At 51.5% G+C, this 17,483-nt stretch overlaps 1 protein-coding gene across 1 annotated transcript in view; it reads left to right on the top strand.

Annotated features, from left to right (window-relative positions):
- Positions 1 to 11,945, top strand: part of LOC308261337 (sodium/potassium-transporting ATPase subunit alpha-2) — a gene marked incomplete at both ends in the record, with an annotated part of 29,172 nt that extends 17,227 nt beyond the window's left edge. Inside the window, 10 exons of the mRNA XM_080693168.1 lie at positions 3,762 to 3,898; positions 5,189 to 5,339; positions 5,459 to 5,627; positions 5,803 to 5,957; positions 6,677 to 6,800; positions 6,960 to 7,105; positions 7,200 to 7,330; positions 9,783 to 9,884; positions 9,967 to 10,058; positions 11,917 to 11,945. Of these exons, the coding sequence (XP_080549294.1) occupies positions 3,762 to 3,898; positions 5,189 to 5,339; positions 5,459 to 5,627; positions 5,803 to 5,957; positions 6,677 to 6,800; positions 6,960 to 7,105; positions 7,200 to 7,330; positions 9,783 to 9,884; positions 9,967 to 10,058; positions 11,917 to 11,945 (1,236 nt within the window). The remainder of the gene's footprint in view (positions 1 to 3,761; positions 3,899 to 5,188; positions 5,340 to 5,458; positions 5,628 to 5,802; positions 5,958 to 6,676; positions 6,801 to 6,959; positions 7,106 to 7,199; positions 7,331 to 9,782; positions 9,885 to 9,966; positions 10,059 to 11,916) is intronic.
- Positions 11,946 to 17,483: the final 5,538 nt, after the last annotated feature.

The raw sequence follows: 17,483 nt of genomic DNA, 5'->3' as shown, positions 1-17,483 counted from the left end.
TTTCTCCTCCTCCTTTTTCTCTTCTTATTCTTATTCTATGTGGAGTATGAGAGAGAGAGAGAGAGAGAGAGAGAGAGAGAGAGAGAGAGAGAGAACATCTGAGCTACATCCCCAATCTTTTTATTTTGAGACAGGGTCAGTTGCTGGGGACCTCATTAAGTTGCTGAAGTTTGCCTCAAATGTGCCACCCATGGATGGATGGATGGATAGATAGATAGATAGATAGATAGATTTTTTTTTCAGTACCGGGGATGGAACCCAGGGGCATTCTACCTCTGAGCCACATCCCCAGCCCTATTTTTATTCTTTATTTTGAAACCGGGTCTCACTGAGTTGCAGAGGCCTCACTAAGTAGCCGAGGCTGTCCGTGAACCATGATCCTCCTGCCTCAGCCTCCCCGATGCTGGGATGACGTGTGCGCCACCACGCCCACTTCAAACCTGCCATCCTCCTGCCTCAGCCTCCCAAGCACTGGGATCACGCAGGCACGCGCCATCACACGCTACTCGCTCTTCTTTTTTTAATATCTCATCTTTTCTCAAATCAATGCAGCTGGACCGGGGATGTGGCTCAGTCACGGAGCACTTGCCCAGCATGCATGAGGCCCTGGGTTCCATCCTCAGTGTGCGCACGCGCACACACACACACACACACACACACACACGCGCTGAGGGCAGGTCCTGGGCTAGGCACCGCGATACAAAGAGGACTGCGACAAGGGCCTGGTCTCCGTGTCTCACGGTCTCTCAGGGGCACAGATGCCTGTACAGCCATCATGGGCAGTCATAGCAGAGGCGCCGCTGTGTCTACTGTGGGTCATACTCTCTAGTAACTGTTGAGTAGCAGCAGTAGTAGTGGTGGCATTTGGTGGTACTGGTGATGGAACTCAGGGGGGTTCTACCTCTGAGCTATACTCACAGCTGGACATATTTTCTTAAAATTGCCAAGGCTGGCCTCAAACCTGCAATCCTCCTGTCTCAGCCTTCACAGTACTGGGATTGCAGGAGTGAACCCACCATGGCTGGCAACTTAGTATTATTTTTGAACTTTTACATGATGTCGGCACTGTGCTAAACACTGAGCCTGTATGATCTCATTTAGTGTTCGAAATAGTCTGCTGAGTAAATACTAGTATCCCCCCCCTTTTTATTTTGCGGGTCTGGGGATAGAACCCAGGGGCATTCTACCTCCAAGCTACACCCCCAGCCCTATTCTTTATTCTTTATTTTGAAACAGGGTCTCACTGAGTTGCAAAGGGCCTCACTGAGTAGCTGAGGCTGGCTGCGAACCACGATCCTCTTTTGTCAGCCTCCCGAATGCTGGGGTTGCAAGTGTGCGTCACCACGCCCGGCTCCTTTTCTTTTTCTTTCTTTTTTTTTTTTTTTTTTTTTTACAGATAGGAAAACTGAGGTAAGAGGTAGCCATTATGCCCAAGGCCATATAGCCCGTGAATCCTGGCAGGCAGATCCTGCTGCTTCTGAACCAGGGCACTTGGTGCTGTGTATACTCCTGAGTTCTGAACCCCATAACCACTCAACCTCTAAAGAAGGCACCACCACCCCCATTTCAAATCAAGACATTCAGTACTTGGGACACTGAGACAGGGGGATCACAGGTTCAAGAACGGCCTCAGTAAGTTGACGAGACTCTCATCAACCTAGCGAGACCCTGTTTCAAAATAAGAAATAGGCTGGGCGTGGTGGTGCACGCTTGTAATCCCCACACTTGGGAGGCTGAGACAGGAGGATCACTAGCCTCAGCTGGCTTAAGAGACCCTGTTTCCAAACAAAATATAAAATAGGTCTGGGAGTATAGCCCAGAGGTAGAAGGGTTCCATCCCCAGTACCACCAAAAAAGAAGGAGGAGGAGGAGGAGGAGGAGGAGGAGGAGGAGGAGGAGGAGGAGGAGGAGGAGGAGGAGAAGGAGAAGAAGAGGAGGAGAAGGAGAAGGAGGAGAAATAGAGCTGGGGGTATAGCTCAGAAGTAGGATGACCTCTGGGTTCCATCCCCAGTACCACAAAATAAATTAAATCAAGACAAATGAAAACTTAGTTGGTAAGTAGCTGCCCCCAGAACTGCTGTAGAAAGGGGGAGGGGACCTAGGAAGCCAGGGCTTGTCTGGAGCCTGGACTCCTGCTGGGTCAGGTGCCTCCCCCAGGATCAACTATCACGGAGGTCCAGCCAAGACTCACCCGTCAAGGAGCAGTTAATTCTGCCTCCGGGAACTGGACAATGTTTGACAGAGGGGCCAAATTTGATCTGAGCCTTGAGTGCCGAAGAGTATTCTGTGAGTCAGTCACGGAGGTAAAGATGTGTCAAAACCGGGGAACTGTGTCCCCTGCACAGACCAGGAGGGTTCAGTGGGTGGGGGAGAGACGGCCAAGGGGTGTTGGAGACGGAGACCGGACGGCTAGGTCAGGGCCAGTTACAAGAACTTTACCTAAACGCCACATCTGGACTTCATTCTGCAGCACAGGTCTAACTTTAAGGTGAGCTGGACGCGGGTGGGACTGGATTGGGGAAGAGCTGAAGTCGAGCACACAGGTTAAGAAGCTATACGAGCCGGACACAGTGGTGCATGCCTGTATCCCAGTACTTGGGAGGCTGAGACAGGAGAATCACAGGGTCAAGGGCAGCCTCGGGAATTTAGTGAGTTCCTCAGCAATTTACTTGTGAGACCCTGTTTAAAAAATAATAATAATAATAATAAGCCGGGCGTGGTGGCGCACGCTTGTCATCCCCGCGCTTGGGAGGTGGAGACAGGAGGATCACGCAGGTTCGAAGCCAGCCGCGCTGGCTGAAGAGACCCTGTTTCCAAATTAAAATATAAAATAAGTCTGGGAGTGTAGCCCAGAGGCAGAAGGGCTTCCAGGAACCCCGGTACCACCAAAAAAATAAAAAAATAAAAAATAATAAAAATAAAATAAAATAAGGCTGGTGGTGTAGCTCAGGGGTAGAATGCCCCTGGCACTAATCCCCAGTACCAAAAAGAGATTTTTCTAAATGATTCTAAAGAATCAAGGTTTCCCTTCCAAGGGACCTTCCTCCACTTGTATTCTGTTTTGGATACTACATTTACGAAAACTATCTCAGATCCCTGAACTAACTAAATATCTCTATCTATCTACCTGTCTATCATCTATCTATCTATCATCTATCTATCTGTCTATCTATCATCTATCTATCATCTATCTATCTATCTATCAATCATCTATCATCTATCATCTATCTATCATCTATCTATCTATCTACCTGTCTATCATCTATCTATATGTCTATCATCTATCATCTATCTATCTATCTACCTGTCTATCTATATATCTATCTATCATCTATCTATCTACCTATCATCTATCTATCATCTATTTATCTATCTACTTGTCTATCATCTATCTATCATCTATCTATCTATCTACCTGTCTATCATCTATCTATCTACCTGTCTATCATCTATCTATCTATCTATCATCTATCATCTATCTATCATCTATCTACCTACCTATCTATCTATCTATCTACCTGTCTATCATCTATCTATCTATCTATCTATCATCTATCTATCATCTATCTATCTATCTATCTATCTATCTATCTATCATCTATCTATCTATCTATCTATCTATCATCTATCTATCTATCTATATCTCCCATTCTGGGGGCTGGGATCTACCAGCCTCAAGCTATCTAGCAGTCCGGGGAAAGGAGCAGGAGATGACAAATTCTGAAGACTGCCCCTCCATTCCCTCTTCTTTTTCCCACCAGGTGATCATGGTGACTGGGGACCACCCCATCACAGCCAAGGCCATCGCTAAAGGTGTGGGCATCATCTCCGAGGGGAATGAGACCGTGGAGGACATTGCGGCCCGGCTCAACATCCCCGTGAGTCAAGTCAACCCCAGGTGAGGCCTTCGCAGGACCCCTCCTGCTGATCAGCCGCTCCTCTCCCACCCTGGGGTGACGTAGAGGGCGTCTCTAAAGCCTTCCCTTGGACACCTGTGTGCCTGGCTCCTCAGACCTGAGTTTGCATCCGGGCTGTGCCACTGTCTCCGTCAGCATTGCACCACTGTGACTCAAAATACCTAATGACCACAACTTAGACAAAGGAGGATGTGTGTGCTCACAGTACGGGAGATTTCAGGGGTTGCAGTCCACGTTAGGCTGGATGCAGTCTGCAGAACTCAGAGCATGGCAACAGGAAGCACAGAGAGAAGAACTCAGGGGCTCTGCTTTCACATCACAGAGGCCTGGGCAGAGGGGGCTAGAGAAGGGGCTCCATGGACATGTATATAGCCACACTCCCAGTGACCCATCTCGTCCGGTTACACCCACCTGTCTAGGTTACCATCCAATAAATCCATTACAATAGACTTATCTACTGACGAGATCAGAACCCTGATGGTTCCATTATATACCACCCCTGAACTTCAGTACAGGGGCTCTTCAGAAGACATTCTATATGCACACAATCAGCCACTAATGAGCCGCGAAACCTCAGAGGTGTGGTTTACCCCCCAAAAAACCTCTTTTCTTTCTTTCTTTGTGGGTCTGAGGATGGAACCCAGGGGCATTCTACCTCTGAGCTGCACCCCCTGCCCTATTTTTTATTCTTTATTTTGAAACAGGTTCTCACTGAGTTACAGAGGGCCCCACTAAGTAGCTGAGGCTGTCCACGAACCGCGATCCTCTGGTCTCAGCCTCCCGAATGCTGGGATTACAAGCATGCACCACCACTCCCGGCTCGGCTCCCTTCTATCTTTTTAACTATAAAATTAGCATGCCAGCTAAGCATTGGGGCTCAAGCCTGTAATCCCAGCTATTTGGGAAGCCGAGGCAGGAGGATCAAAAGTTTGAAGCCAGCCTGGGTGACTTAGCGAGACCTATCTCCCATAAATAAAAAGCGCTAGGGGGTGCGGCTCGGTGGTGGAGCACTTGTCTAGCATTTGCAGGGGTCTGGAGGGGGATAAGAAAGATGCAGTATCCGCCCCCTCTCCCAAAAAGGACCTCTCTAGCTGTACCTAGGTCTGTGATGACCTTGTACGAGGAGATGTAGAGTCACCTCCTCAGAGAGAGATGGAGGACTACGTATAAAGATAGGGGCATGGGGTAATGGGGAGCTCACTGTCCAGGGACTGAGGCCCCCAAGGTGGCTAGAGAGGCAGGAGTCTGACTGCAGATGTACCCCCCACCAGAGAAGCCAAGGCGTGCGTAATACACGGCTCAGACCTGAAGGACATGACCTCGGAGCAGCTGGACGAGATCCTCCGGGACCACACGGAGATCGTGTTCGCCCGGACCTCCCCTCAGCAGAAGCTCATCATCGTGGAGGGCTGTCAGAGGCAGGTGAGCCAGGACGCAGCGGCTGCAGGGCCATGCGGGGGCACGGGCAGGGGCTGGTCTTGGGGCCATGCGGGGGGTATGGGTGGGGCTGGTCTTCCAGCCCTAGCAGCGTTTCTCTCCAGGGCGCCATCGTGGCGGTGACGGGCGACGGGGTGAACGACTCCCCGGCGCTGAAGAAGGCGGACATTGGCATCGCCATGGGCATCTCTGGCTCCGACGTCTCCAAGCAGGCGGCTGACATGATTCTGCTGGATGACAACTTTGCCTCCATCGTCACCGGAGTGGAGGAGGGTGAGGTGGTCACGTGGGCTGGGAGGGCAACCTGCACCTTAGCTGCCTTTGACCCCAATGGACGCCCTGGCCCAGGATTCCAGCAGGGCTGCTGCAGCTTTCCCCCGACAGAAAACCTCGCTGTCTCTGGGGTGCGGTGGGAGGGTCCCTCTAACGCCCCCCTCCATCCCCACAGGCCGCCTGATCTTTGACAACCTCAAGAAATCCATCGCATACACCCTGACCAGTAACATCCCGGAGATCACCCCCTTTCTGCTGTTCATCATCGCCAACATCCCCCTGCCTCTGGGCACCGTGACCATCCTCTGCATCGACCTGGGAACAGACATGGTGAGGCCAGAGGGTGGACGGAGTAGGGATGGGCGCTGGGAGGTGCCCCGGGGCAGCTGGCCGGGCCTGCGTGATTAAGCAAGCACAGGCTCGGAGGGTCATAGGATCCTGCTGTTCACACATGCTTTCAAATGTGCTCTCCTGACCGGAGATTACAATCCTGGGGGCGCACACTTGTCATCCCAGCGTTCGGGAGGCTGAGACCGGAGGATCACGGTTCACAGACAGCCTCAGCTATTTAGTGAGGCCCTTTGCAACTCCGTGAGACCCTATTTCAAAATAAAGAATAAAAAAACAGACTGGGGGTATAACTCAGAGGTAGAATGCCCCTGGGTTCCATCCCCAGTAGCACCAAAAAAAAAAAAAAACTGTGAGCTAGGCATGGCGGCACACACTTGTAATCCCAGCATTCGGGAGGCTGAGACTGGAGGATCACTGTTCGTGAACAGCCTCAGCTACTTAGTGAGGCCCTTTGCAACTCAGTGAGACCATGTTTCAAAATAAAGAATAAAAAATTGGGCAGGGAGTGTAGCTCTGAGGTTGAATACTAATGAGTTTTATCCTCAAACACACACACACACGCACACACACACACACGCACACACACACAAATAGTGCAGGGGGTGTAGCTTGGAGATTGAATGCCCCTGGGTTCCATCCCCAAAGCCGGAAAAAAAAAAAACAAAAAAACAAAAAACTGTGCTCTCCTGCCTGCACAGGTGCCCGCCATCTCGCTGGCCTATGAGGCGGCTGAGAGCGACATCATGAAGCGGCAGCCACGGAACCCGCAGACTGACAAGCTGGTGAACGAACGGCTGATCAGCATGGCCTATGGGCAGATTGGTGCGACAGGGGAGAGCCCGAGGCTTCTACCTCCAGTGTTTGGGAGTGCTGGGCCCCAGGCAGAACTTCCCAGATGCAGGACTTGGGTCTGTGCCCCGAGGGGCTGCCTGTTCCGCCTCCTCCCCTGACCAGGCCCTATCCTCCTCCCGCCTCCTGCAGGCATGATCCAGGCCCTGGGCGGCTTCTTCACCTACTTTGTGATCCTGGCAGAGAACGGGTTCCTGCCATCACGGCTGCTGGGAATCCGCCTGGACTGGGATGACCGGACCACCAATGACCTGGAGGACAGCTATGGGCAGGAGTGGGTGAGTGGAGCCGGACGCCCGGCGGGGGTGGCCAGGGGCTACGGCAGGTCAGGTCCTGGGTTTAACAGCTGCCCCTTCCCCTGATGCCCCGCAGACCTACGAGCAGCGGAAAGTGGTGGAGTTCACCTGCCACACGGCCTTCTTCGCCAGCATTGTGGTGGTCCAGTGGGCCGACCTCATCATCTGCAAGACCCGCCGCAACTCGGTGTTCCAGCAGGGCATGAAGTGAGCGCCAGCCTCCAGCCCAGGCACCCACCCAGACACGGTGCTCTGGGCACAGTGACCAGCCCACCCAGGCCAGCACAGGCCTCCAGTGCCAGGTCGCCCTGCTGTGCTGGACCCAGATCTGCAAGGGACAGCTGCTTTTAATACCCAGCTGTTTAGCCATAGCCAGGCTCAAAATAGGTGAAGACAGGGAAGAAATGATAGAAATTTAGCTTTCTCCTCCCTCCCTCCTTCCCTTCCTTCCTTCCTTCCTAACCCCCTCCAGTCCTATTTTATTTGTTTGTTTGTTTGTTTGTTTGTTTGTTTGTTTTGCAGTACTGGGGATGGAACCCAGGGGCATTCTACCTCCAAGCAACACCCCCAGCCCTATTTATTTATTCTTTATTTTGAAATAGGGTTTCACTGAGTTGCAAAGGGCCCAAGTAGTAGCTGAGGCTGTCCACGAACTCAGATCCTCCTGTCTCAGCCTCCCAAATGCTGGGATTACAAGCGTATACCACGACGCCCGGCTTCTATTTATTTATTTATTTATTTATTTATTTATTTATTTATTTATTTGCAGCACTGGGCATAGAACCCAGGGGCATTCTACTTCCGAGCTACAACTCCAGCCCAATGTTTTTATTCTTTATTTTGAAACGGGGTCTCACTGAGTTAGGGAGGGCCTCGTTAAGTAGCTGAGGCTGGCCTCGAGCCTCGGATCCCTGTCTCAGCCTCCCGAGTACTGAGATTACAAGCATGCACCACCACGCCCAGCTCTTTTTTTTTTTTTTTTGTGGGTCTGGGGATGGAACCCAGGGGCATTTGACCTCCGAGCTACAGCCCCTGCCCTATATTTTATTCTTTATTTTGAAACCAGGTCTCACTGAGTTGCAGAGGGCCTCACTAAGTAGCTGAGGCTGTCCACGAACTGCGATCCTCCAGGTCTCAGCCTCCCGAATGCTGGGATTACAAACCACCACGCCCGGCTAGGGCTCTTATTTTTTACTTAGAAACGGGGCCTCACTAAGTCGCTGATGATTTTGCTAAATGGCAGAGGCTGGCCTTGAACCTGTGATCCTCCTGTCTAGCCTCCCAGGCACTGGGAGGTACACGCATGTACCACTACTCCCAGCTAGGAGTTCTAATTTTGCTCCTAAAACAGACTTTGTTACAATCGCCTCCTTCTCATCTCTCCTGCACACCTCCTTCCTTCCTTCCTTCCTTCCTTCCTCCCATCCTCCATCTTTCTTCTTCCTGTCTCCTACTCAAGCACCCCCAACCCGCCCCCATCCTGTACTCTGCCCTACATCCGGGGTCTCCTGCACTCCTGACTCCACGTGGCAGGTCCTAGTGCCGCCCTGCCCCGTGGTGTCCACCTAGGAGCAGCTTCCAGCCTCCCCCATGTCTCCCAATGTCCTGTAGACGCGTTAGCTCCACCACAGTGCTGAGGTATATTATCCTTACCCTGAGTGGCTAAGAGCGCCCTCTACACAAGGCTTAAATGGAAGCCTGTGGCCACCAACCTGCAGGGCCCCCACCCCAGCTCTGGCCACCAGCCCACTCTGCTGGTCACTTGGCAGCATTAGGAGCTCAGTCATTCGTGATCCCAGTGGGTTGGGGGTCGAGTGTGGAGGGTGTCTCCTACTGTGACCAAATGAGTTTTATCCTAGAGAGGCTAAGAAATTAGGTACGGTCTTGGGACCTGGGACTTTGTGTGAAATATATGGGGGAGCCGGGCGTGGTGGCGCACGCTTGTGATCCCAGCATCCGGGAGGCTGAGAGAGAGGATCACGGTTCCAGGACAGCCTCAGTTACTTAGTGAGGCCCTCTGCAGCTCAGTGAGACCCTGTTTCAAAATAAAGAAGAAAAAAAATAGGGCTGGGGGTGGAGCTCGGAGATAGAATGCTCCTGGGTTCCACCCCTAGCACTGCAAAAATAATAAGTAAATAAAAATTAAAATAAAGATTAAAAACTAGGGCTGGGGGTGTAGCTTGGAAGTAGAATGCCCCTGGGTTCCATCCCCAGTACCGCAAAAAAAATTAAAAATAAATAAGGCTGGGGGGAGGGGTGCATCTCAGAGGTAAAATGCCCCTGGGTTCAATCCCCAGCACCAAAAAAACAAAAATGACTGTAACCTTTCCTTCCTGTTTTTTCTCTCCTCTTTCCCTACCCCGGGAGGTGTTCTTTGATCTCCCCTTCTGACTCCCTTTCTTATTTTTTTTCTTTTTGCAGGTCTGGGGATGGAACCCAGGGGCATTTGAACCCAAGCTACACCCCCAGCCCTATTTTTTATTCTTTATTTGGAAACAGGGTCTCACTGAGTTGCAAAGGGCCTAAGTAGCTGAGGCTGTCTGCAAACCACGATCTTCCTGTCTCAGCCTCTCAAATGCTGGGATGACAAGCGTGCGCCACCGCGCCCGCTTCTGACTCCCTTCAAATGCTATCTACCTTCCTCTCTTGGCCTTTGCAGGAACAAGATCCTGATTTTCGGGCTCCTGGAGGAGACAGCGCTGGCTGCCTTCCTGTCCTACTGCCCGGGCATGGGGGTGGCCCTCCGCATGTACCCACTCAAGTGAGTGTCTGGGGCCCGAGGCTGCGGCTCTCCTCTCGGAGCCAGGCCCCTGGCGCCCCTGACACGGCCCCTTTCCTTCCAGGGTCACGTGGTGGTTCTGTGCCTTCCCCTACAGCCTCCTCATCTTCATCTACGACGAGGTGCGGAAGCTCATCCTGCGGCGATATCCGGGCGGTGAGTCCTCGGCACCCTGCCAGCCCCTGCCAAGGCCAGCGCCCACCAGGTCCCTCTCCAGGGCTTCACACAACCCTCCACTCCGCCCTCTGTGCATTTCCCCAGCTCCCAGGAACCCCGGCCCATGGAGCCAACCCTCTGGGGTGCTATACCCCATCTCTCCCTCTCGAATGCTACACCCAACATCCTCTGCCTGCAGTAACAAGCACCCCGAAATTAGAGGACCCTGCAAGTTCGCCCAGTCACCTCCATAGTCCACATACAGAAAGAGGTGCAAGGAGTAAACTGGGCGCGGCGGCAAACACCTGTAATCCCAATACTTGGGAGGCTGAGACAGGAGGATTGCAGGTTCAAGGCCAACCTCAGCAATTTAGTGAGACACTGCTTCAAAATAGAATGGGAAGCTGGGCATGGTGGCGCACTCTTCTAATCCCAGTACTTAGGAGGCTGAGACAGGAGGATCCGAGTTCACGGCCAGCCTCAGTTACTTAGTGAGACCTCCACAACTTAGTGAGACTCTGTTTCAAAATAAATAAAAAATAGGGCTGGGTGTGTAGTTTGGAGGTAGAATGCCCCTGAGTTCAATCCTGTGTGTGGCCTAACACACACACACACACACACACACACACACACACACACCAGAATCCAGGCCTCCTGGTTCCTAGACACCAAACGCTAGGTTATTTTTTCCAACCAGCATTTTTATTCCTTTCTCGGTTAAAATGGATGACCCTTGCTGGGCATGGTGGCGCACGCTTGTAATCCCAGTACTTCGGAGAAAGGAGGATCGAGGTTCGCGGCCAGCCCCAGCTACTTAGTGAGGTTCTTTGCAACTCAGTGAGACCCTGTTTCAAGATAAAGAATAAAAAATAGGGCTGGGGATGGATGACCCACTAACCAAAAGCAGTTCACAAAGTGTTTGCTTTGACATACTCAGTACTGTGTGTATGGGTTTGTTTTTGTTTTTGTTTTTTGTTTTTTGTTTGTTTTTTTTTTTTTTTGGTGGTACTGGGGATGGAACCCTTCTACCTCCGGGCTATCTAAGACCTATTTTATATTTTATTTGGAAACAGGGTCTCTTTTTTTTGGGGGGGGTACTTGGGTTCCTGGAAACCCTTCTCCAGGCTAGACCTATTTTGTATTTGTATTTTGGAAACAGGGTCTCTCTTTTTTTTTTTTTTTTTTTTTGGTGGTACTGGGGTTCCTGGAAGCCCTTCTACCTCCGGGCTACACTCCCAGACCTATTTTATATTTTTGAAACAGGGTCTCTTACGCCAGCGCGGCTGGCTTCGAACCTGCGCGATCCTCCTGTCTCCGCCTCCCAAGCGCGGGGATTACAAGCGTGCGCCACCACGGCCGGCGAAACAGGGTCTCTTAAGCCAGCAAAGCTGGCTTCAAACCTGCGCGATCCTCCTTTCTCCGCCTCCCAAGTGCGGGGATTACAAGCGTGTGCCACCACACCTGGCAAAGAAAGAAAGAAAGAAGGAAGGAAGGAAGGAAGGAGAGAAGGAAAGGAAGGAAGGAAGGAAGAACGAACTTAGGGCTATCACATACAATCTGAATTTCTGACTTTTGAAAAAACCGGAAGTGCCGTCCATCCCAGGCAGTGTCGCTCCACAGAACCAGGGACGGCTGTCCCTCTAAACACTCTCCCTTCCCTGCAGAGCCTGCAGGCTCTTTACCCTCCTCTCTGCCAGGTACAGGCCTCCTGGGGCAGGCCTACCCTCCCTTTCCTCTCACGGGGACCAGCAGGTCCTCAGCCCTTCTGCCTACCTGGCCTTATCTCTCGAGCCCGGGAGGCTGACCTCTCGCCTCCTGAGGGGCTCACCCTGTGCTACCTTCCCCCTGTCTCCAACAGGCTGGGTGGAGAAGGAGACGTACTACTGAGCCCCGGGAGAAGAAGCAAGCGCCCGAGAGATGGGGTGCTCCGCAGGTGTTGCGGGGACGGTGTTGGGGAGGGATGGGAAACGTTGGGGTGGTGTTTGGGGGTACAATCCTAGGGGAGAGAATGAGGCGATTCAGCAGGTGCCTAAGCCCCCGGGACCGCGGTATAGAGCTTCTCTGCACACTCAGATGCTACTTGAGGGTGCCCGCCAGGTCCTGCCCACCCACCCCACCATGCTGTCTAGGCTTTTCACGGAATCGGGGTTGCCCCCGCCCTCCCGATGCCCCAGCCCTTCCTTCACTCCATTTCTGCTGAGATTAACGTCCAAGGGCAGGGACCTGTCTAACCCAGGGAAGGCAACCCTCTCAGATCACCCAGCGTCCCCACGTGGCTCCAAGCCATGTGGCTTCTTCCCAACTCTCTCCGCCCTGCTTCAGCTCAGCCCTGGGAATCACTAAAGTCTCCTCCTGTGAATGCCAGAGCCCGAGGCCAGGGAGGCTGGTTGGAGAGGCTGGGCCTGTCCCGGAGTCAAGGCCAGTTCCAGGCCTGGCCAGAGAGCTGGACAGGCCGGGGAGGTTGGGCGCTGGCTGGAGAAGGGAGTCAGAAAGGAAGAGGCACCCCGTAGGAGGGTTTCGGTGCCCGCAGCTGGTCCTTGGTGGGTCTCCAGTCTGAGTCCTGCCCTCTTAGAACAGCCCCAGCAGCAGATTCCCAGCCCATCAAAGCGTCAGCAGGGCCAGGCCCAGGAGGCAGGCAGCCCTAGGACTCTTAGAGATCCCTGGGGCCCACAAGGTCCAGGTGGCGCGGAAGCTCCAGCCATCTCAACACGTGGCAACACCCAACCATTTAGAGCACCAAGATCTCCATGGCACCTGCTGTTCTGGTCCACAGAGAGCTGCCGGTCCTCTCCCGGCTGCTTCGTTCATTCTCTTCCACTCTGTGCCCTGAAGACCCTGCATCATTCCCCACACTGCCCAGCCTGGAAAAGACGTTCCCAGGCCTTTGGCTGGGACCGAGGGGAGGTTCCCAGAACATTCCTGTCTTCCAGAGAGACTCACAGAGCCAGCCCTGGTCATGACATGGTCAGGACCTTTGGACAACCGGAGAGAAAATCTGCTCTTGACCTCTTGGTGGGCAGAGCCAGTGCTCCCAGGCAGGTGCCCCCATGTTGACACACGGTACCCGCTTCCTCTGAGGCAGGGAGCTGGCTTCAGGTTCCTGAGGAGTACTTCCCCTTCCTGTGTTCCTTCACATCTACTATTTCTGCTTTGCGAGTAGTTCTGCCCCTTCTGTCCAGCTTTGAAGGCATTGAAATGGCCTTCATAGAGACACTTAGATGAGCCAAGCAGAGAGAGAGAGAGAGAGAGAGAGAGAGAGAGAGAGAGAGAGAGAGAGAGAGAGAGAGACCCAAGGAAAACAGGAAGGAGTCCCAGAAGATGAATATCAGACCAGGCCCCAAACAGCCTCCCCAGTGGCCACGGTCCTACTGCACAGGAATGTCACTTTATCACAAGACCCTTGAAATCAGTAAATCTTGGCCTTGGGCTTGGAAATTGAAATGAGAAACCATATTTATTTGGGCTGATGATGCACTCAAGATTATTGACTGTGGACAAAAGTTTATCTCTGTACAATCAATGAGAAAAGCATTTGGTTAGTAAACTAAGAGCATAAATAATATCGCTAGGGGTGGCGTATTTAGTCCACCTAAAATAATACTTTTCGGGCACTTTGAGAAATAGCCATTTAGATGTAGCGAACGCATGGGCTAATTCTACCGTCGATCCTGACGCATTTGTTAACGAAACATCTGAAGGGTCTTTACCGGTGACCCTTTGTAAGATGTTAGTTTGAGGCACTATGTATGTACTGGAAAATAATAAAGTTGCGTTTCTTTATGAAAAAGAAGTCTTCTGTGACCGATTTCTCTATTGCATACCAGCCTCCCTCCCAGATTATGTGTGGAAATGTGCGCTGTGGCAAGGCTTGGCTTGTATAAGAATCAAAAAAAAAAAAAAAAAAAAAAGCACAGGCATCCAGGCCACGGGGAAAATGACCAGGGAGTGACGTGCCGCCGTGGCCAAAGCTAGAGAGGAGGAAGTTAGGTTGGGCCGGGTGTGGTGCGGCATTCCTGTAATCCCGGTGCTGGGGAGGCTGAGACTGGAGGACTGAAAGCTCAAGGCCAAACTCAGCAACTTAGTGAGACCCTGTTTCAAAATTTAAAATTTGAGGGTATGAGCTAGGTGTGGCGGCGCACGCTTGTAATCTCAGCATTCTGGAGGCCGAGGCCAGAGGATCATGGTTTGCAGACAACCTCAGCTCCTTAGTGAGGCCCTCTGCAACTTAGTGAGACCCTGTTTCAAAATAGAGAATAAAAATTAGGGCAGGGGGCGTAGCTCGGAGGTTGAACGCCCCTGGGTCTCAGTCAGTCCAGTGCCTGAGGGAGATTTGGAACTGTGAAGACGGAGGTGTGGACAGGCCCACGTGAGAAGCAAGCCCGGCAGACCCACGTGATCCAAACCAGAGCAAGGAAGCAACCCCGGAATGGAAGATGCACTAGGGGTTAGAAAAGAGATGCGGACACTGGATGATGTGCCGAGGACCCTCCCAAGGAGAAGAGAGCCTCACAGGGCTGGTTAGGAGCTTGGAGGTGAGGCCACCTCACCCTGGAAGAAATGCGTTCCCTGGCGTGACTCCTTTATCTGCACAATCCAACATGGATCGATCATTCATCACAGATGACAAGCTCGGCATCCGAAATGCTAGGAACGCAGCAAAGACCCAGGAAGGCAGTGATTAGATCAGTATCAACGGAAGACGTTTAACACAAAACCAGTCTTTCAAAAACATCCTGGGCTCCAGGGAACCCAAGGGAGGTTTTCCCCGAAAAAAATCCTTAAAAAATAAAACACGCATTATTTAAACTGTATTAGAATATAGAAAAAAAAATTATGTTGCCCAGCCTACTTTATGAGACAATTCACATTTTTAATTTTTATTATTTATTTATTTTTATTTTTTGTGGTACCACGGATGGAACCCAGGGGCATTCTACCTTTGAGCGAAACCCCCACCCGTATTTTTTTTTTATTCTTTCTTTTGAAACAGGGTCTCACTGAGTTGCAAAGGGCCTCCTTTCTCAGCCTCCCAAGTACTGGGATTACAAGTGTGTGCCATCACACCTGACTTGTTAAACATATAGGGGTGTGTGTGTGTGTGTGTGTGTGTGTGTGTGTGTGTATGTGTGCTTCTGGGGGTGGAACCCAGGGGCTTTTCTACCTCCAGGCTGTACTCCCAGCCCTATTCTATATTTTATTTGGAAACAGGGTCTCAATAAGTTGCTGAGAGCCTCACTAAGTAGCTGAGGCTGGCTTCAAACCTTTGCGATCCTCCTGTCTCAGCCTCCCAAGCGCGGTGATTACAACCGTGCGCCACCATGCCCGGCTTAAACATACAGTTTTTAAGTAACTTAGTGCATCCCTAAATATTAGAGAGAGAAACGTTCTTATTTACAACAGAACCCAAACGAATCAGGCTTAACGTGCACAGCATACAGTGTTTATTAAAACTGAAAAGCAGGATGAGATCAATAAAACCGAGTCCATGGAGATGTGAACTGGCCTGCTATCTGGGAAGACAGAATCTGAAAAAGATAAAAGTAAGTTTTTACATCGGGCGTGGTGGGCACACTTGTAACCCCAGCATTTGGGAGGCTGAGACAGGAGGATCGCAGTTCAAGGCCAGCTTCGGCTACTTAGTGAGGCCCTCTGCAACTCAGTGAGACCCTGTTTCAAAATAAAGAATAAAATAATACGTCTGGGGATGTAGCTCAGAGGTAGAATGCCCCTGGGTTCCATCCCCAGTACCAGAAAAAAGTAAAAATAAAATAATAATAACAATGTTGTTACTGTAAAAGAAGCAATCCAATATCAAAATCTTCCTTGTATGTTTATAAAACAACATGTTGGCTGCATCTGAGGGTTTCATAAGTAATTACAAAGGAAATTAATTAATAGGTCACAGCATATTTACCCCAAGATTGTAAAATACTTGGGATCAAAGTGACTTCGTTATCAAAATCTCGTGACATTTAAGATGAGATCTGAAGGCTCCCCGTTCATTCCACATCGATCGGGAACTATCTGTGGGTCAGCTTCTCTGTGTCGGCAATCTTCCCGGGCATTTATGGCCACGAATTTGCCTGGAGAGGTCATGGGGATGGAGACATTTGCAGTCCTCAGATGAGCGGGTGATTCCAGAGGGAGGCCGAGCCAGACAGGCTGCTCTGGACTTGGCCATCGGAGAAGGTCTCTCCAAACGCGACCCAAGGGCTATGGATCAGAATGGGGTTTCCAAAAATACTTCCAATTGATTCGATCTCCATCAAGCTGCTTCTGGGACCACACCAGGGAATATGCCACAGAGACGACGTCCAGATGAACTCAGCGATTTTAAGTCTAACCTTCTCCGAAGGATTTTATGATAGACATTAAACACAAAGACGGGAGAAGACATTTTCAATGTACGACCAACCTCCCCAAAGCTGGCTCCCTTCATGGTGCCCCCACAAGTCAGCTCCAGGGAGACCCGCCTGGGAGCGCCCAGAGGCTGGGCTCCTTAAGATCCTGAGGTCCTTTTTCCTCTCATACCCGAGGGACAGATAGTCACCGAGCCCCAAAGAGAAAGGCAGGGAACGGAAGGAACACTGTGCCACTTCCCTGGCCCCCACCACCCAGAGGCAAGCTTGTCATAGCAAAAGGGGTTAGACAAGGGAAACCTGCGATCCGGTAGCCAGGAAGAAACTGCTAAGGGGGTTTTATGGCCCCCAGGAAGTTGGGGATGTCTCCTGTCTGAGAAGAGTCCAACAGAAGGGGTCTCCCCAGGGTAAGACGTCGCGGGACCTTTTGGCAACCTTGTAGACCGGTGGCCACCCGTTCAGCTTCTCCTGGCTGGCGGCTGCTCGATGTCTGAGGGATGGGAAGTCCCTGGGTGGAGAGAATGTGGACGCTAAACAGGCTGCACGGCCATAGGGACGTCAAGAGCCAGCAGGGCCTCCTGCTAGGCGGGGACCTGGAGGTCCCCTCTTGTCTCTGAAAGCCAAAAACACTTAGCTTAGGAGATCCAGGAACCAGGGTCCAAGGAGCTGAGGGAATCAGCAGGACTCGCACAGGGGAGTTTGTAAAGGATCACTGCACCAGGTGCTCACACTGAGCCCCGGCTGCCAACCATCACCCTTGGTGGCTGCAGCTCTGCTCCAGGTGGGAGCCTAGCTTATATAGCCTGGCAGCTCTTCTGATTGGCCCTTAGACCTGGGCCCTGATTGGTCCTTAGCTGTGGACTCTGATTGGTCCATTTTCTTTCTTTCTTTCTTTCTTTCTTTCTTTCTTTCTTTCTTTCTTCCTTCCTTCCTTCCTTCCTTCCTTCCTTCCTTTCTTTCTTCCTCCCTCACCCCCCCCTCTCTTTCTTTTCTTTTTTCAGTACTAGAGATGGAACCCAGGGCATTCCACCTCAGAGCTCCACCCCCAGCCCTATTTTTTATTCTT

This window comes from Muscardinus avellanarius, assembly GCF_963383645.1.
Source record: "Muscardinus avellanarius genome assembly, chromosome: 3".
Classification (NCBI taxonomy): Eukaryota; Metazoa; Chordata; class Mammalia; order Rodentia; family Gliridae; genus Muscardinus; species Muscardinus avellanarius.
The sequence above is the reverse complement of the archived record's forward strand: the minus strand, read 5'-3'. Positions and strand labels throughout refer to the sequence as shown.